This window comes from Botrytis sinoallii, assembly GCF_014898435.1.
Source record: "Botrytis sinoallii strain Bc 23 chromosome Unknown BSIN_006, whole genome shotgun sequence".
Taxonomy (NCBI): domain Eukaryota; kingdom Fungi; phylum Ascomycota; class Leotiomycetes; order Helotiales; family Sclerotiniaceae; genus Botrytis; species Botrytis sinoallii.
In genome coordinates, this window is record NW_024066033.1 from 2,167,693 (window position 1) to 2,187,681 (window position 19,989).

At 39.6% G+C, this 19,989-nt stretch overlaps 7 protein-coding genes across 7 annotated transcripts; 6 read left to right on the top strand and 1 right to left on the bottom strand.

The window, feature by feature from the left end:
• Positions 1–2,632: 2,632 nt before the first annotated feature.
• Positions 2,633–5,425, top strand: EAF02_004402 (uncharacterized protein; the record flags this gene model as incomplete). Its single annotated transcript, XM_038900450.1, has 3 exons — positions 2,633–2,770; positions 2,821–5,216; positions 5,241–5,425. The coding sequence occupies exons 1-3, from the start codon at positions 2,721–2,723 to the stop codon at positions 5,423–5,425; spliced, it is 2,631 nt and encodes an 876-aa protein (XP_038760157.1). The 5' UTR covers positions 2,633–2,720.
• A 2,274-nt stretch (positions 5,426–7,699) lies between these two features.
• On the bottom strand, positions 7,700–8,940 carry EAF02_004403 (uncharacterized protein; the record flags this gene model as incomplete). The annotated part of the gene is made up of 2 exons (XM_038900451.1): positions 7,700–8,543; positions 8,600–8,940. 2 exons carry the CDS (start codon positions 8,938–8,940, stop codon positions 7,700–7,702), a joined length of 1,185 nt encoding a protein of 394 aa, XP_038760158.1.
• Positions 8,941–9,843: 903 nt separating this feature from the next.
• EAF02_004404 (uncharacterized protein) lies at positions 9,844–10,443 on the top strand (the record flags this gene model as incomplete). Its single annotated transcript, XM_038900452.1, has 3 exons — positions 9,844–9,950; positions 10,115–10,286; positions 10,381–10,443. The coding sequence occupies 3 exons, from the start codon at positions 9,844–9,846 to the stop codon at positions 10,441–10,443; spliced, it is 342 nt and encodes a 113-aa protein (XP_038760159.1).
• Positions 10,444–11,344: 901 nt separating this feature from the next.
• Positions 11,345–12,680, top strand: EAF02_004405 (uncharacterized protein; the record flags this gene model as incomplete). The annotated part of the gene is made up of 3 exons (XM_038900453.1): positions 11,345–11,412; positions 11,481–11,596; positions 11,647–12,680. 3 exons carry the CDS (start codon positions 11,345–11,347, stop codon positions 12,678–12,680), a joined length of 1,218 nt encoding a protein of 405 aa, XP_038760160.1.
• A 717-nt stretch (positions 12,681–13,397) lies between these two features.
• On the top strand, positions 13,398–15,137 carry EAF02_004406 (uncharacterized protein; the record flags this gene model as incomplete). The annotated part of the gene is made up of 1 exon (XM_038900454.1): positions 13,398–15,137. The coding sequence occupies one exon, from the start codon at positions 13,398–13,400 to the stop codon at positions 15,135–15,137; it is 1,740 nt and encodes a 579-aa protein (XP_038760161.1).
• A 305-nt stretch (positions 15,138–15,442) lies between these two features.
• On the top strand, positions 15,443–16,886 carry EAF02_004407 (uncharacterized protein; the record flags this gene model as incomplete). The annotated part of the gene is made up of 3 exons (XM_038900455.1): positions 15,443–16,081; positions 16,203–16,728; positions 16,834–16,886. 3 exons carry the CDS (start codon positions 15,443–15,445, stop codon positions 16,884–16,886), a joined length of 1,218 nt encoding a protein of 405 aa, XP_038760162.1.
• Positions 16,887–17,875: 989 nt separating this feature from the next.
• Positions 17,876–19,786, top strand: EAF02_004408 (uncharacterized protein). The gene is made up of 6 exons (XM_038900456.1): positions 17,876–18,099; positions 18,161–18,200; positions 18,259–18,430; positions 18,489–18,625; positions 18,679–18,733; positions 18,789–19,786. The coding sequence occupies exons 1-6, from the start codon at positions 17,956–17,958 to the stop codon at positions 19,441–19,443; spliced, it is 1,203 nt and encodes a 400-aa protein (XP_038760163.1). The 5' UTR covers positions 17,876–17,955; the 3' UTR covers positions 19,444–19,786.
• Positions 19,787–19,989: the final 203 nt, after the last annotated feature.

Below are 19,989 nucleotides of genomic sequence, written 5' to 3' on the forward strand. Positions count from 1 at the left end.
TTCTCATTAGCTATTTCTCATTAATTGTTTTTTATTTGTTATTTCTTATTAGCCAATTACTATATACTTATATCTTTATTTTATATATCTAGAGCTAGTGAATAGATATTATTCATATTTATATATTGTTAATATCAAATAAGACAAAGGTATTGAAAAATATAATATTAATATCTAATTGAATAAATACAAAGATTATATTAATAAAAACATACAATAAAGAGAATAGAGTGAATAAAACTGCCAAATCAAAAGCTATTAGAACTTAAAAGTCACCCTTCATTTAAAGCTTATTGTAAGAAATAGATAATAAAGGCATTTTATTATTTTCCTTTTCATATTACTTTTTAAGCTCTCTATAGATTTTATTCACAAATTTTACTTGAAATAGATCTATATATATAAATATTAATAGCTTATTATAAAATTAACAAACACTAGATACTAAATATTATAGAAAATCAATAAGCTTAAAAGCAATATCAGCCTCTAGAGACTCATATTTACTAGAATAGTTTTATGTAATTATATAATATACTTAATGCCAAAGGGGGTAATGAATTATCGATTTGAGTATATAAGGTGCTAGAGTAGTTTTTGATTTATTAAAATCTCTTAAAGATTTATTAATATGAAGTAAACTATCTACAATTTCAGAAGAGATAGTTTTTCGAGATCTTTTCGATAATGTATAGTTTGTAATAGATTGTTTATATCGCTTTGTTTCTAATTATAAATCAGTTAATAATAAAATATATCTCAAAAATATAAATTCCTTACCTTATATATCCCAGAGTTATATTTATTCTATTTTTTAATGTTTTTATTTAAAAAAGGTATAGAGTGTATTGAATTAGTAAGATTATTCTTTTTATTTGAAGAAATGATATTTATTGTATTAAAGCTGTAGGGTGATATGCAAATTTACTACTAGCTATATAAGTTTCGAATAGAAATTGAAAAATCGACTAGTTCTTTGTATAATGATTTTAATGCTAATAATATTTTCGATTATTAGTTTTGCTTGTTGTAGAAGCGTTTTCTATAAATAATCAGATGTATAAGGCTATATAGTAGCATTCTTTTCATTAAATCTAATACCTCAACTAAATAGATTAAGAAGATACTGATATTTTACATAATATTCCTTGATCTAAATCAAATCAATTAAATCAAATAAATAATAAAAAAAAAAGGATATTTATATTAAATTAATTTTCTTTTTAATTTGATTATTAGTTAGATTCTTATTACTATTAATATATATTTTATACTCTAAAGTAATAGTTTATACAAATTGATTATAATGAAGTATTCTTTATTTAATAAATTAATCTGATTATTAACTAATCTTTTATAAATAACTTTATATTAAGTTTAAAAAAAAGCTTTTCATAGAATTTCTATTTGAATTGATTTATAGATTTTTTTAAAATATTTTTGATTTTAGTTTTTCGGATCCATTGATTTATTCTCCCTTTTAATAATATCAGTAAAGGGGTTTTTTTTCATTTTCTAAAACCACTATAAATATTATATTTTGGATTTTGATTAGTATTATAGTTATTATCGATATTTCTCTGTTGTTATCGTTTTTATTACTATCTATATTGATATTTATTAAGAACCTCTTATCAATTTTGAAATTCTGTTATATATTATAAATTAATATAATTAAAATAAGCTTTATTTGAATTAAATATTTATATATAGCTTTTCTTTTTTATAAAGAATATCTTCTTCTAATTAAAGATAATATTGTTATTGTAAAAAAAACTGGATAATGAATTTCTAATAAAAAAAAAGAAGAAGATATTATAATCTCAAAATTGGCTTTAAGATTCGATTACTTTTACTATAGATTTAGACTTTCGTTTGGAATAACAAATTGGGAGAGAAAGATTTCGAATTTGAGATCTTTTATTTCTTTTTTATATAGATATAAATCTTCGATTACCATTGTTATTAATAATTTTCAACTTTCTAAATACTTTCGAAATGTTTTAGATAATAATTATATTATTAGCTATTGAAATAATTTTATATATAGAAAATAGCTTCAAAAATACTTCAAAAAAAGGTTCTTTCTTTAAAAAGAAAAGAAAAAAGAAAAATAAAATCAAAATGTGTTTTTTTTCTAATTCTAAGTACTTTTTCAAGATTATTATTTTATTAAAGCTTTTTATATAGTTCTCAATTTTAAATATAAGATTTTAATATCGAATTGAAGTTTAAATTGAATATTCTAAAAAAATCATGAATTATTTGGCGGATTTGATATTCAAACTATAAAACCACAAATTAATAATCCACTCTTTTTGAAGCGAATTGATGCCATCACAGAATCTGCGATGGCACAAAGTGCAGATTATTTCAGCGGATTCAGCACGGATTTTACATCCAAACTAGCCCTTAGATTTGTAAGATTTTTAGGTGAGACAAATGTGATAGTGGCTTTTAGAATATTCGATATTGAGAAAGAGATTTATCACATGCTTTCGAGACATCGGCCCGTGCTAAGTCGCGTCTCCCTCGATTGAACCATCCACCCCTCAATTTCACCCTTGGCCTTTCAGCCTTGCGTAGTTGAATCGAATCCACTTGACTTTGGATCTTAGCTCACTTCTATTGACAATTTGGATTGAATCCTCTCAATATTCACAACATCTCACTGATATCTGTAACTTCAGATAAAGTCGATCTCTATTGATTCTTCCACCATGGCTTCTGATGAGGCAAACGACAGGAACGAGTGGCCTATAACTCCAGAGTAAAGGATTCGATCTCCCTTCGTATCAATTGAATGCTAATACTCTATAGCATTTTAGGAATTGAAACCGCAACAATTTGCAACGGTGGAGTCAAAGAACAAGAAATCACTTTTCACACCCGGCCATTGACTCGACTGTCTCCCAAATTTGCTCAATTTTGTCGCCGGAAGAAGCAAGTTGATGGTCGACTTACTCTCACATGCGCTCAAAATAAATATGATGCTTTCACATGTATTGCTCTTTATGCATACCATGGAAAAGTACCAAATGCACCGAAGGACATCGATCCAATCTACACCCAGCGTTTGAGATGGATCTATTATGTGGCTGAGGAGTTCGGACTCAATGATTTGATGAACAAGACGATTGATGCTTTACGAGTCTATGATTTCAAATACAAGCAGGAAATTCATGCTCACACCGAAGAAATATATCGCAATACTTCAAAAGGAAGCTTGCTGAGATGGTATTCTGCGGCGTCAGCAGCTTGGTCTTGGGGACGAGAAACGGGACCTGCAACTGCATCACAGAGGGATAATCGCAAGAAATTCATTTCTTCTGGTAGGGGCAATCCGGACATTTTTGCGGACTTTCATCTGGTCGATCTTTTCCATCGGGATTATATCAGAGGCTTTGATACGGATTGGAGAGATGTTCATGATTCTGGTCTGCCAGTTTGCGCATTTCATTGCCATTCACCGGGAGAGACTTGTCATCGTACGGGAATTACGGAGCCGGCAGAAGTACCAGAGCATATTTCGAAGATTTTTGATGGGGCTGAGGATGCTGTGCTTTTGAATCGTTCGCAGATTATTGATACTCCTTCTGATCAAGATGTGCGTTCGAGTGCACGACAGAGTACCCCGCCAAGGTCGTCAGAGTCAGAAGTTCTCCAGGCAGAAGATGAGAATCTTAAGTCTGGAGATGGAAGGAATAAGACTCCAGTGACTAGTCGTGAAATGGTTCATCCAGTTGGGGGTGAAGCAATCAATGGAGACCGAGAGATGAGTGTACTTCAAGAGATCACAATGAAAAAGTCCACTACAGAGGAAATCACAAAGCAATCATCAACCACTCCACTAGCTCCTATCAAAAATCCACCCTCAACAAGAGTTGTTCCTCCAGGAAGCAAAAAGAGTAATCGATCGCAGAAGTATAGTCCAGCAAATTTCAAAAATGAAGCACCAACTGAAGATCTTTACGGGGCTTCTGATATTGATATGTATCGTGAAGCTACAGAAAATTCCGTCGAACCAGGACAGAAAGTTACAGACTCCAAGACTTATGATGAGCAGCTGGCAAATGCATGGAGAGTACCATTATCTTCATTTCCTCCACAAAAGACTCGAATTGTACCAGGTACCGTTGTTACGAACAAGCTTGGAAATACTGAAGGTTCTCAAGCTATACGTGATATTCTCAATATTCGTGATAGTCCCTCTGTCACTGAGAATGGAATTTTGAAGGGGTCTTCAAGAAAAAGCATTAAAAAGAGAAAAGCCGTTGTTACTGAAGATGATACTAATCACGACGGTGACTCTGTCATTACTAAGAAACCAAAAACCTCCAATTCAAGTCTTAAGTCTATCGTCAAAACTTCTGTATCGCAAAAGGCTAATGGAAAGAAACCATCCAAAATTCAAAATTCCGAGTCTGAGTCTTCGGAAGAAGATAGTTCAGAGCGAAGTTCAGGAACTAGTTCTGAAATTAGTTCGAGTGACGAAGATGATGAGATGATGAATGGTTGGTCGACTGATGAAGGTTCAGACTCCTATGATGAGGAATCTATCTCTCAAGCTATTTCTCAAGTTGAGATAAACCAGGAGTCTGATTCCAGCGATAGTGATAGCGATAGCGAATCCGAGGGACCGGATACAGAGCCATCCTTTATTGATTCCGGAATCCATTCTCATGTATCTTCGAAAGCCACCTCTTCATCAGTTCTCGTCCAATCTCAGCCCTCCTTCACTCAACCAAGCACTTCAAATTCACGAAATATACCTGGCGTAGCACCATTACGACCTGGGTATTGCCTAATCTACAACTACAAAGGACGTTGCAATAAAGCCTGTGGACTCCAACACTTGTGTCTGAAATGCGATCTTCAACATTCTTCTCTCCATCATCATCAATACCAGCCAAACTTTCGAGCTTTGAATAAAGATCCTTCCATTGAAACCTGCCGAGACTGGAACGCTGGTCGCTGCGCAGTCAGAGTTACAAATTGTACTCTACGACATATCTGCTCTATATGTAACGGAGGTCATCGAAGCATTTATCACGAGCACGACGATGCTTTTCCCAAGAGTGATAAACAACGTCCTGATCGCACAGTAGGAGAATCCAGTCACTTCAGTCGAGAAGGACGTCTTGATCATCGTCACTCACAGGCAAATTCTCCTCACATCTCAGAAAACTGGCCTGAAGCTTCTCACTCCTCGTCTCGTCGCCAATAGCATTCTATTGAAGAGGTAGAACAACAAGATTCTGCAATCGAATTAGGATTTGCCTCGTGTCAAATGTGGCAACGGGGTACGTGTATTAGGAAGAGAACGAAATGTCAATTATCACATATTTGTGAAAGGTGTGGACAGTTGACCCATAGGACTGCGAAGCATGATACTTATATGAGTAAAACTGCTCCGCGGGCTTGATTTTTTGCTTGGTGATTGATCGGTTTGTTTTGCTGGTTGGCATATCTAGGTAGTTTAGCATGGCAAGTTTTACTCAAGAGGGGCTTTATGGAAATTCTATTCACTGCGTCTTTTGCTGCTGTTGATTTTTCTGCAATCAATAGTCAGTCTGGTACATGCATTTATCTATATTTCGAATAGAAAGGATTGAATTGGTGGATTTATATGAGAAGATTACCTACCTAAGCATGCATCGCGCGATATGCAAAATCAATATTTAGTATCAGTTTGTTTTTGATTTTATTTCATCTCTTCTTCTCGTCTCTTCACTTAGATATATCTCAAAATCCGAGAATCAAAATATACATACACCAGATACCCAGCAAGTAATCAAAATATATGATCAAACCCCCTAATCAGCATACATTCTAATTGCAATCAAAGATCTGGATGAGTATCGTATTCCTATCATCGAGCTACCTAGTACTTGGGCTAATAAATAAAATACATTTCCCAAGATCTCTCCCCCAAGAATCGAAATCCCAAACTACACAATTTCCCATCTCCCACCCCACCATTCCCACTCACTCGTACACCCTGAGACACCACACCCAAACCCCAGCGAAACCCACTCTATCAGCAATCTATCCCCTAGACTGCCGGCTAGCGACGCCGTATGTGGTCCGTGCACTGAGCAAGAATATATACCTAAATATAGCACCATTACACATAACAAACCACCAATCAGGGGCTGTAACTCAGTGGTAGAGTGCCTCGTTTGCAATATCAAATCTCCCAGCAGATCTTGATAATTGAAAGTTCGATGAAGTCCAGGGTTCGACTCCCTGCCGCTCCAGATTCTTTTTGGGATTTTTTTGGTTGGGTTTGTTGGTAGAATGGGGGGGAGGGAAGGGGTATTTTTGATTTTGGGTGGTAGGTAAAAGGGAGGTTTTTTTTTTTTGCGGGGTGTTTGGGAAGAGAGGATAGGTAGGGAACGCTGCTTTCGTGGAGGGAGGAGAGAGGAGGGAATGAATGGATGGATGGGTTTGTTATTTCGGGCTTGATTGATTGCATTTATTGTGTATTTAGAAATGGGGTTTGTTTTCTTTTGTTTTACTTTACTCTATTTGATATTTGTTTTGGGGGTTTAGAAAGATACCTAGCTAGTTTTGCTATATTGGTAGAGGGATATTGTATACTATCAACATCAATCAATCACTTATTTAGATCTCTACCACTCTAATTTTTTGGTGGCCGTGTGGTGGTGGTGTTGATGATGATTTGGTTTAGATTAGATGTTGTTGTTGTTTAGCGATGTGGTTTTGAATTTCCATGTAGTATTAGGACACACGATATACGAGATGGATGTTAATTAATAGAATCGAAGAGAGATAATTTATAGATAAGAGGGTTTGGTTTGGCTTTCATATATATCCATGTCTTTGAAGAGATGAATAGAGAAATAAATCTAAACTTCACCAGTTCAAGTTTCCAGAAGGTAACTACCTACCTACCTATCTAATATTTATCTGCTCCATCTGTTTAGTGAAAAAGAATAAATAGAGTGAGGAGATATAAATTATAAATTTTTGATAATATCATGCTCACATACATGATTTAATATATAATTGTTTATATTATCTAATAACTATACAATAATCAAGACTTTATACTATCTCTCTCATATTGATTCGATACTCAGGGATATATATAATACAGAACATATAATTCTACAACATAGTTCGCGATAAAAACGATTGATTATCCGGATTGGAGTGTGTATCCTGAGACGGATAGTTTTCTTCGAGTATGTTGGTGATAGGATTTGTGTATGTATTCTATTATTCAGGGTTGAGATTGCATGATCGGATATTGGAGCTTTAGGTCGTTGATCTGATCGTTGATTAAGAAGTTTTGGGATTTGAAAGCGTGGGATTGTCGGATGAAAATCTGAATTAATCTCGAGGTGATGGGTTATGAGTATGTGAACGTTGTGTAGGTCCGTTGTACAGGGTATTGTATGCAATGGTTTCATTTTTGGTCATCTAGCTCTGGCTCCTCTCATCCTTTCCTCATCATTGAGATACTCACAGCCTCTCCTCTCTTCTTCTGCATTCTTCTATAGTATAGGTAAGCTAATCAAATCGTCCTTATATATCCAATGCAAAGCCACTACCCTCTTTTGATAAAGCTCACATTCTGCTGAAATGATATTACTTCAAATACAATTGTTTTCATCATTTTGTTACTGATGTAGGCGACTTAGACTTTGCATCTACCATTGAAGAGCTGACTCTATGTACCATCTTCCTGCGATACGTTGGGCTCGTCTTTCACAATGACCGCTTCGACCTTTCTTCTAACTAATCTGTCGATGCTACCCTCAGCGCCATTTCGATCGCGTTGTCTTTTCCCCAAGACCCTTCCATTTGAGCTATCTCTTGAAGCTCCATCAAAATTTCGTGCATTGACAAAACTACCAGGAAGTCTGGGTGATCCGTCAAAATTAATGTGGAGGCATAGCTTGTTAGTCTCATGGCAATGAAATTCGCAAGCATGAAAATCATGCATGTATGTTCCGGGCCAATTGCAGGTATTGTATATCAGCTGAACTCGGAAAACATCAAATGCAAACTCTGGACATTCTTTTGCTGCGCTCAGTAACTTATACTCAATTGAATCTTGTGAAGCAGGTATCTCTTTCGCAGAGGAACGAAGAAGACAAGTGGTATCACAAGCACAAAGCCAACGTAGCTTCGAGGTAGTATTCGTATTCTCGTACAATCGTTTGATGTTCCATTCTTGTAGACAGCGCTTCATAATTAGTAGGTGGTCCATGATCCTATCCTGCAAGAAGCTGACTTGGTATTTGGCTGCGACGAAATATAGCTCTAGCAATGCTGGCACCACCCCTATGGGAGTGGGAATATTCAAATCCTGATTTTCAAGGCAATAGATGAAGATCCCAAATTGTTCACATTCCTCCTCCACTCGGAAGCTGAAATCCTGGACTGACTCGGCGCTATTGTCGCAAAGTTCCCGAAAATATGGAGAAGCATCGTATAGCACGTCGTGCGATATTTGATATCTTTTCCTGGCTTTTCCAAGGACTATCACGGTCATTCTCGGCCCTGGCTGCCTGATCAAGTTTATTAGACTGTGAGGTTGGAACAGTGAGAGGAGCATGTCACTGACTCTGCCGTCTTTACAGTAGGCTTAAGCAGCTCGGCAGCCTTCACTTTGGCTAAATGTTGTTTCCCCATATTGTGCTGCTCCAAATGGTGTTGTTTCTTGCACTGTATATCACAAGTTTTGCAGTAATGGCGCCCATCTTTCTTACCCGACGTTCCCCGCAAAAAGAAGGAGAACATCTGATTGGGCTCTGGGAACAAGAATTCCCGGGCTCTGGACTGACGTGGTTGAGGGTCGGTCGAAAGGCGGCACAGGAAGGCAATGTTATGACTTTTGATAGAAGATACTGCAGAGCTGCAAGTGTTCTGATGTCGCAGAAATAAGCTAGAATCTAATGATGACAGCTAAGTATGATTTGATGATTGGATATCGAGGACTGAAGATCGAAGTCTTGTATGTGGTAGTTTTGCGATGCAGTAGAAAATTGCACCTTTTGTATACACAACTGGAAGGAGCTACGGGAAGGTAGATTGGGTTTCGGCAGTCCCAGTCATCTAATCGGTCAAACCAGATGTAAGCTTCGAATCTTTAAAAATATCGGAAACGCACTTTACATTCTAGACCATGAATATTCCAATTGGATTTGGGTATTTGAAGTCTCTTTATTGGACTACAATCCGTACTCCTATAGACCCAGAATGATTACCAGTTTTGTATGACACCACTTTACTCTTGGGCCGTAGGATCTGAAAGGACAATAAGGCAAAGCTGCAACTGGTAGTGTACGACAGGAACTGGCTCAATGTTCTCAACAATGAAGGTACTCGATCCGCAAACTTATCATCTCCAAGACGAGACACAAAATGTTATGACCTCTAGCCTTTTTCTGCTCCAAGACTTATGGTTGTATTAGACTCAAGGCAAGAGGGAGACCACTAGTCTTCAATAACCATACCTACCAAGCTATATGCAAAGGAGAATTGCCTGTACACAGACTGATGTTTGCAATGGATGGACGTCTTGATGTAACAGTCTCATCGCTAGCGACATATAAGTGATATCTACTTGTCATATAGATATCTCCGAATCGAATTCTGATTTATTCATCATCAATACTCAAAAGTGCGTTCGAATGTCAATGTTCAGCAGTCATGTCATGAGCAATTTCTATCATCAGCATATGTGGATTACCTAAACTTGAAGCCCCAAAATTAAGGCACGAACAATTCTCCAATTCTCCCAAATTATGCTGTTCCGCAACCTCAATTTCAGTGATTGCCTTAAGTTCAACTCCCACAGTTCTCAAGATGTCTATGTTTCGAGCCAAAAAGCTTGATCTAGGTTGTTTTATAAACATCAAAGTCATTCGTGACCATACCAAGCGACAAGTGTTCGCTGAGCATGAGACTGAAAGGTATGTTTTCTTTCCTCCCAATTCTAGCTTGTTCAAGTCCCGTCCTCCTTTGAGTTTCAGTTCATTATATTATCCACTGTACCACATCTCGCACATTACTATTTGGCTCATCCAATTCTATATTGCAATTCCAATGGCTGACAGACAAACTTCCGTGCGAGTAGACAAGCTCTTCGCTACATAATCCGCAATCTTTCACTTCCTCCTCGAGTTCGTTTCCAAGCACAACTGGAATTGACTCAAATGCATTGTTATACAAGACCAACCCAAATTAGGAATAGATGCATCTTGGGAGGTAAAGGAAGAGGTATCTTGAGGGATTTCAAAATGTCCAGGGTATGTGCTTCCTTTATTATGGCTCCGGAATGTGAGGGATGTTAGAGAGAACGTAGGTGTGCGGATTATGCTGATCATATACCTGCGACTACAGTACAACTTCAGAATGAATGCGCTGTCGGGAGATTTACCGGGTGTTAAGAAAGCGAGTTGGTAAAGAATGTATACTTTGACCGAATGAATGGAGGGTGAAGGACAAAAGATATACGGACCTGCGAGTAAGCGTCAAAGAACCTGAAAGCTACGAGCCCAATTACGAATGTACGATTGCAGAAGTACTCCGGCGTTTGAAATGTAACATATATGGGCATGAAGATGAGATTTACACTGGTACCGCACGCAAATCCAGAGATGGTGAAGTGGATAAAATGAAAGAAGAACAGAACTCTTCGACTTGTTCTATTTGGAAGTCATAATATAGCAATGGGAATTCTGCGCATCTCTGAATGGAATTCTGTTTGCCAAATATTAGAGTCGTGCAAAGATCATACCTGGGTCAGGTTGTAGCAACACACGAATCTCAACCTACATTCACATAAGATGTAAAATATCTACACATCCATGTAGAGGGCGAAGGTCGATATTTCTAATGGGTAGTTGCCGTGAGAAAACGTATCGCTGCTGATATCATCACTCGACCTGCAATTTCCCGAATTAAGCATTTATTCTCATCTGTACTTGGTAGCCTTGCAGAAAACTTTCACTTCTTCCGTCCTGAATGCAACCCTCTTCCATCACAAACACAAACAAAGCACCACCCAAACACACAAACTTCAGATCCTCACCAAACTTCAAAGTTGAACACTTTATTACCTACCAGGTATATTTCTCAAATACTTTGCGATATAAAAATTCACTTTCATTTCTTTTTTTCCCCCTTTACAATTAAGTTTTGGTCCATTCATTCACTAAATTGGGTTTCTTTCACGACCCATCTTCTCGTGACTTTTACCATCTTCTCAACTTCTGAAAATCATCTCCATAAGTCAACGCAACTCAAATTGTTTACCATAACTTTCAACGAAACCCAATCAAACTACACTGCAAGATACACCAAGATGTTTCGTCGACTACCCTCAGGTCTTCCAAAAGACCCTAAATTTGAACCTACTCTTGATGGGCTTGGGTATATATACATCTCTCATATTTATACCCATCTTTTAACGGTCTCGAAGATCTCTAACTTGTACCTAGATACTTCATCAACGAGAAAGATGAAATCCGATCTATCGAGAATCCAAAGGCTTACTTCAAGTACTTCCTTACCAAAAATGATCGATACAATCAATTGCAACGTGAAGCTATGAATCGTCAGTTCCATTTACCTACAGTATTTCACTGAGGCTAATATGAAATCCAGATGCCATCCGTGATATAGTAATGGATCGTCTTCTCAGCCTTGGCCTCCAAAAGATCCTTCTTCCTCTAAATGTTCCGGAAACTTCTCCACATGTTCACATTCTAACATCTTCCAATCTCTCCACTGCCACTCGAGTAATCGTTCTATTCTACGAACCTAAGGATGATATTGGAGTTTTGGCTCATCGTGTCTTGGGTGGGGCAGGGGGAATCGATACTGGCTCTGCCGTCAACATGGTCAAGTATATCCAAGAAAAGGGCGCAGCTTCAGGTGAATCCGAGCCACCAGCCATCATTCTCGCCAATATGGGTCAAATTTATTGGTACCGTCGCGGCCGAAAGCCCGTCACCTTGATGACTTGGTCTGCATTACCTCAATCTAGTTGTGTCGAAAAAACCACCCGCCTTGATGCCATCAAAAATACAGTCCCTGGGAATCGTAATACAGATGAACATATCGATTACATTTTCAACCATGTCATCGATGAACTTATGCCAAAGGTGGCCAAGATCGATGTAATTGGGGTTTCTGAGGGTGCCATGGGTGTAACTCGTTTCTTGGACAACCTGGAAAATTGGAAGAAGTGGGGATCCCGCATGCAAGCTTTCGCAGCTTTAGCTACATGGTGGCAATCCATTGATTACAGGAATCCTCTTCTTCTCGAATGGATGCTAGCCCGTGGTCGTGTCTACTTAAACTCTCCTGAGCCGGCAGGTACCTACCTCGCAGGCCCTGATGGCACTCGACGTATCATAGCATTTGGATCTCCGGTGTTCAGTCTGAGTGAACCTTATTATACCGAATGTCTTTTGCCAAAAGGTTATCGTACGGTGATTGACTTCTTTCAAGAGGTTGCGGACTGGGACAGTCAAGGTGGAGAGTATGTAAATCCAACCTTTGTGAGAATGGATGATGGAGAAGAAGACTGCGAAGACATGGGCTTTGGGGATGAGGGGTTCGGTGATGAAGAAAGACAGGATGGAGTTGAGCTGAAGATTGAGAATGGGGAGGTTGACAAGCGGGTTGATTTATAAGGTCTTTTTGATGCATTGATACAGGAGCTACTGAGTAGACCAATGGTTTCCTACTTCTCTTGACGTATCCGACTGGATGCTGGGCGACAACGGAACGGTATAGCAAAAAGGCCCGTTGCATCAACTGCAAAAGAAGACAGTGGAATGATTCGAAAGGATGGTGATGACTTGTTTTAAGACGATTATTTCGATGGTATGGTTTGAAGCCATTGAAGTCAAGAGGAAAATTACAGCAAAAAGCCATCAGATGTACTAGGAAAAGCAACGACTTGCATATATCAATGATCAAAGATTACAATATGATCATCCCGTGACTACATGATATCTATAAAAATATTCAAATGCACCTGTAATGAATCTTTGATATAAGGGACCCCCCCGGGCTTTGTGTGATAGAGCAAGCAGCATTGTAGGGAGTGCTTTGCTATGCTATGGAATATTAGAATTGAGTATATGAACCATTGTTGGTGTGTGGAGTTTCTTATATGAGTAATTACTATTAAACAAGTGAATAAACACAATTCAGAACATGAATGTACAATTAATATAAATTTTTCGATTTCTTTATCTTTTGGTAGCTTATTTCATTGCCGTTTGGAGTCGATGCTATGCAGTAAGGCCTCAAACCGGCTGGAAAAACTTGCGACCGAAGCCTGAAATTCAATATTTCCAAACATTTAACAGCTTCATGATTCAAGTGATACACTTTGATTCAAAATGCGTCCACGATTTCCAATACGCAGAATACCACTTCTTCGACCTTTCCGCCCACCCAATACTTCATCGCCAAGATTCTTTACTCAAAGTCTTAAACCAGGCTTCTCACAATCTCTCACTCATACAACCTTTCGCCGTCCAACCCCTCGTCCTCAATTTCCTTACCTTTCTTCTACCCATCGCAAACCTGCTGTCGTTCGATACATTTCTACGGAAACGAAAAATTGGCTTAAATCCGAGTTCATCAAAGCTGGAAAATATATAATCTTCATTTATGTTGGTGTGAATTTGTTCTTATTTGTGGCATGGGGGATCCATCAAGAATGGCTCAATCACCAATTCCCAAGTCCCGGAGAATGGAGATGGAGGACGAGGGTCATTTATAGGATGACTATGGATAATGAGGAAGGGGAGGAAGGACTCGAAAGATTGATTCCAGTCAACTGGCAGAATTTGGGAATTGGATATAGAGAGCTTTTACAGAGATTAGAGGATCCGAAACTTGATGGAAAGGATATAGAGGAACAAGATGAGGGAGGGATCTTGGTTGCCGGGGTAGGTAAAGCTGGTTATGATATTACCAAGAAATCAGAGGAATGGAGAAGAGGATACTACGGCGTATTAATGGGAGCGGCGAACACAGCAGAACATCTGGATGATTGGGTCAATGACACGACGAGAGATATATGGTTCCCGAAAAATCAAATGCGCGGTCCATCGAATCCCAAACCAAAACCAATCAAAGTCGGTTCTCCTCCTCCTCCGAAAGAAGAAAACTGCGAAAAGGCCTACGATCCACCGGAAAAGTTCTACATGCGCATTCTTACCACTAAAGGGTTTACAGAAAAGCAGAGGGTAGATGCAGCCTTGGCATATGCTGCTTGGTTGGATTTCAAGAAAACCCCAGAAGCGGCTATGGAGATGTACAAATGGGCAATAGACATTTCGACATCTTTCGACCCATCGTCTTCGTCGATCGATCCCAACACTCACACATTGAATATTGATGCAGGCCCGCCATCTGAAAATCTATTGAATACAAGCACAGCACTTGCGATTCATCATGCGACACATTCTAACATCTCAAAATCACTTCCAATCTTTCTTTCAATCCTTAGGGCGAGGAAAAGCCTTCCAGCCCCGCAGCAACATATGATTGACACTCTCACCGTAGGTGATGAGGAACCACCAATGTGGAAGACAGTATGGAAATTCCTCAGAGAAACCCTTTCACCACCCGCATACCCACCTGCTCCATCTGATGGAACATCCTCGCCTTTGCGCAATCCTAAAGAACTATGCGAAGAAGCAATTCTTATGACATATATTGGAGAGATTCTCTACACCTCTAATGCTGACATTAAAAACAAAGAAGATGGCCTAGCTTGGACAAGGGAAGCGGTTGATATATCGGAAGTAGAATTAAGGAAGAGAAGGGCTTTAGATAAGGAGTCGAAGAAAGTCTGTAAGTCCTGTCTAGAAGTTGGATTGGGCAACTGGCAAAAGATGGTCAGAAACCTAGCAGAAGATGAGAAGTTGAAAAAGGGTAACGGAGAGAATGCCAAGGGAGGATGGTTAGGATTTGGAGGAAAACTAGAGACAACCGGCCGGTGGGAGGCTGAAGAAGGTGTAGTGAGCGATAGGATAAGGAGAGCAAAGGATGTACTACCTGAAAGAAGAATTGGAGAGGTGGAAGATCGAAGACCACCACCACCTAGTACAGGAGGCAGAACATGGTAATGCTATAGAATGAATTATGCCACCTGATGCGTTTAATCCAGTGTCTGTACTGCTGAGTTTTTCTATTCCGTTCAAAAGAATTGTGTTTCTCTCGTTCAAAAGTCGCAGCTAGTGCTTTCGTTCTCCATCACTGATTATCTCTCACCTCAATCTCATTTTATTGGTGGGTTTAAAGCATGTAAATGTTCTTTGTCTTTCAACTTAACGCCAATTTCTTTCGGCCTTTTGCAGTCTCGATCGAGAAACCTCAAATAGTTTCTAGAAACAAAGAGGGTGTACCTCGCTGGACAGAATTCACCTAAAAAATGTCCCACAGGCAGAAGATATATTATCTGAAGAAAAGAATGCTATCTGAAGAAGAGAATGCGCCAACTACACACATGTTAAACTTTGAACTGAAGGAGGTCCCATGGGATGAACGTGTTGGGTTTGGAATTGAATTTGAATTCGCCCTTGCAACTGTCCCATTAGGGACTAAAGATCCGGAGCCGAATGAAGGTCGTGAGATACATTCAATCGACGTTCCTATCGATTCTCCCGGAACAAATCCCAACACACTTTCAGATATCGATCGTCTACTCAATGTTCAATTGCACATCGCGAATACGCTAAAAGTCAACGGGTTTCGAGCTGCGTCTCAAATCCAGCTAGAACGAGATTGGAAAGCTTGGGAGAACGGCAATTTAGATAAGGAACCATGCCCGAGTGACATATTATGGATAGTCAAGCACGATGACACCATTCAATTTCCAACCACCCTTATCGATACTTACAAATGGTACAAAGTCGAAATATGTACACCGGCACTCATGTTTAGCCCATGGAATATTCGTCACATCTGGGACATTCTCTCCATCTTGACACGCAAATACCGGCTGAACTGCAATCAATCATGTGGTCTGCACGTTCATGTCAGCACTGCAAAGAAAGACTTCAGTCTTGATGTTTGAAGAATCTGATGGCTCTAATCTTCACTTTCGAACGACAGCTCGAGCTGTGTCATCCTCCGCATCGAATTCGAAATAAACATACATTTCCACTTCGTGATCATGCGAACATCAACAGAATTTTGCACCAGGGACAAACTTCAGCTGTAGTGATAAGAATTGGAGAAATAACAGGGCGCTCCTCAAATTACGAACAAGATTACCCTTGATTCTCCCACCCGTCTGTCCAGAAAAGGACTCGTTAGCAGCGATATTCAATGCTAAGTCTAAGGCGGACATTGTCAAAATGTTCACGTCGGACGAAGATGTTCGGTTGGGTTATAATATTCAATTTCTCAATGAACCATATCCAGACCCCTTTAAACACACGATTGAGTTTCGACAACACGAAGCGACCACGGTTCCGCAAAGAATAGAACGATGGCTTAATATCTGTTGTCGTTTAGTCGAAATTGCGCGCCAGACAGCTAGTGCATCGGATGAGGAAAAAAACATCTTCCATGCGTTTTTGCTTAATCATGTAAACGACGATGTGGACGACTTAGGACTGGTCATCTTGTTGGTTAATTTAGGGTTGACGGAAGAGGCGGGATATTATGGTGTGGAGATAGCTCTTAATCCAGAACTGAGGCCAAGGAGGAAAAGTATGTTTAGTTCGACTCCTTCCGTATCATGAGGCTACGACTGGGAAACTTTGGTTTTGGGTGCGTGATTTTTGTACACGAGGTATTATTGATTACTGTTCTCAGAGAAAGTTTGGTGGTTCATGGTCGTTCTCCGGGTGGACGATGAAGCTTTATAATCGACTTCGTGATGTGCTATTTAAGGTAACTTACCCAAATCTATGGAGACGGATAAATGTCACTGACATTTATCTCCTGGTGGATTAATTGTATTCTACGTTATTCGAGATTGGGTCTATTTTTGTTCTATGTATACATACTACTGGTGCCCAAACCGGATTCCAAACCAAACTTTCGGATTTCATTAACAAGTACCCGTTATAAATTTTCATGGAAGCTTTTGGCGTGAAGCTTTTTTTCTGCCATCCAAACTCGGAATGAGTAACATATCCGAATGGAAATTTCAAGAAGAAAATATAAGAGAGTTTGAGACATACTCGCGTAATGATGTATCCGGAATGAAAATACACATGTGTAGCTTCATTCGCGCGAACGTTTGATTACTGTTCTGGCCTCGTATTGGTTGGTGGTGGGAACGTGCATGGAAATTGAAAAAATAAAGTTTTTTTGGGCTCCATTTTAACGATAGAGATCAGCACTGCTTCGAAAATTACATCCCCTAACTGCTTTTAGTAGATGAGGCATGACCAAGCGATCCCCAGTTGAAGTGATAACATGCGTCATGAAAAAGTATATGCAGTGTGGACAGGAACAGCATTGGGATCATGCTGGAGTGGTCCCAAGAGGAGATGCAGAGATTCCATCGAGTCTTGGTTGCAATTAGTACAAGGGCACGCTACTACAAAAACAGAGACTGACAAGAGGAAGATTTATCGAGGTCAAATGAGCTAGAATGATGATAAAGTCTCCTTCTCCTGACTGCGTCGGCTATCAAGATTGGTTCCGACCAGATATCCACTCTTCAAACGGCATGATTGAAGCCGTTCAAAACATCAATGGATCCTGCAGAAGCTACGGCAACTACCCGATAATTAGGCATTTCTTCGTATCTGTTATGATACCGATGAGATTAAGAGACCCTGGAATCAGATCTGATTCAAACTTAATGCCATCTGGGGATTCGCTCATTTTCAGTCTGGATAACTTTTCTTCCCACTTGCTGCCATTGAAGAAGCTACTCGGGCAATATATTTATTTTTCTTGGTCCCATGAAGAATCCATTCCGATATGATGCCCGACAACTTCGAATTAGAAATATGGATAGAATATGTCATCGGAATGTCCGCATTTCTGCTCCGATTCTTCGCACGATGGAAGCATGTTGGCTTCGAGAAGTTTGCTCTCGATGACCTCTTCTGCTTTATTGGGATGGTAAAGTCACCCACCATATGCACGTCGCTACTGTGGTGTTTCTCTCGCTAATTAATTGCAGATAATATTTTCGTTTGATGCTGCCTTTGTTTATACAGTTGGTGAGGCCCGAGTATTCCTACCATGTATGTGTATTGCTTAACCTAACTCTCGCTACAGGCAGACTTGGCAGCACCGCCGGCCTTACAGCGGAAACTGCCCCATTGGTTACCGCGCAGCAGGCTCATGATTTCAGCATCGGAGCCAAGTGCTTGTTTCTTGCTTGGATATGCTTCATCACTCTCACTTGGACGTTGAAGGCAATACTTCTTTCACTTTATCACCGGCTCACGTACGTGCATCTTGGGGATCCATCGAGGTCCAGGTATTCTAACTCAATGGACTTGCAGACTCGGCTTACAGCAACATAAGATGATAAAATTCGTGGGCGGATTTTGTATCGTCTCATGGACTGCCTGTATGATTGCTCACTTTGCGGTATGCGTCCCAATTGACAGAAATTGGCAAGTCAATCCGTATCCTGGCGGTAGATACTCCACAAATCCTTTAGGAAATGTATTGTTACTGATGACCGTTTAGACCATTGCGTTCTTCGCAGGGCTAATCAAGCACTCGTTGGAGTTCTCAATATCTTGTAAGTGATTCTAAGTCTTTCAGGAAGATTTGTATTTACTAAGATCCAAATTCAGATCATACATAGGAGTCATGGCCATTCCCCTCCCATTATTGTTTGCGGCACGCATACCTCTCTACCGGAAGCTGATACTCGGAGTTCTTTTCTGCTCTGGTATCCTTGTTACAGCCATAGTTATCTTACGGGTATATTATGCTCTCAGTGGTGTTGGAGATCTAGGAAGTGTTGTCTCTTGGGCATTTCGCGAGTCTTTCATATCGATCGTTACAGCCACGGCCCCTGGAATTAAACCGCTATTCAATCGATCGAACTGGATCGATACATCTTCACTCATTGAAACCGGCACGAACGGTAAACCATGTGGAGCTAGCCGCGTACATCATTCCAACCACCAATTCGATGGGGGAAATATTACATCTACTATTGGTAATAAAGATGGGCAGAGAGGAGTTAGTGGTCGTCAGTATATTGAACTCGGACATACTGAAAATTGGCCCATGTCGGGCAAAAGAAACAATGTCGATGTTAAAACTAAGGAACTAATGACAGATTCTTCGAGTCAGGAACATATCATTGCTGGAAGTGATGACATTCATGCTATTCAAGTACCCCCTGATTATACATCGCAGCGGGACTTTGGTTCTGCTGACCTGAGCGATTCTAATGACATTGAATTTGAGAAGAACAAAGCTAGTACGGATTCACGGTAAAAAGCAGCAGTGGACTACCGACACGAGTTTGGCAGATAGCTTTCACTCATCACCCGACACGAATAACAAGGAATGTCATCGAAGAAGGATGTGTACAACTTGCGATTCGCTACTAGAACCATCCACTCAACGCTTCTTCCCTCCGCCGGAATCTTCCCTACGTCAAAGTACGTAGCACTCGGTTCATTTAATTAGCGAATCCTCAATCTGATAGTTGGCTTTTTACTTCAAGCGGATACCCATTTGATTTTTGGATACATGTTTTGTATTATAGCTTGGAATGACTGTACACTCGAGAACCAGATAGATAGTATACAGAATAGAGTCTCTCAAAGATGAGCTTTGAATCTCTGAGATTTCAAACACTTCCTGTCACCTTGTTGAAAAATAATCCATCTTGTGCTTAATTCCGCCCTGGTCTTGTATCTTATCACGGCTGATACGCACGACGCGCATAACGCGCATTGGACACATTCGTAGCGTACTTTACTCTACTTAGCTCTTTCATGAACAAGCTTTCCTTATCGTTAGCTTCGAAGGCGTCCT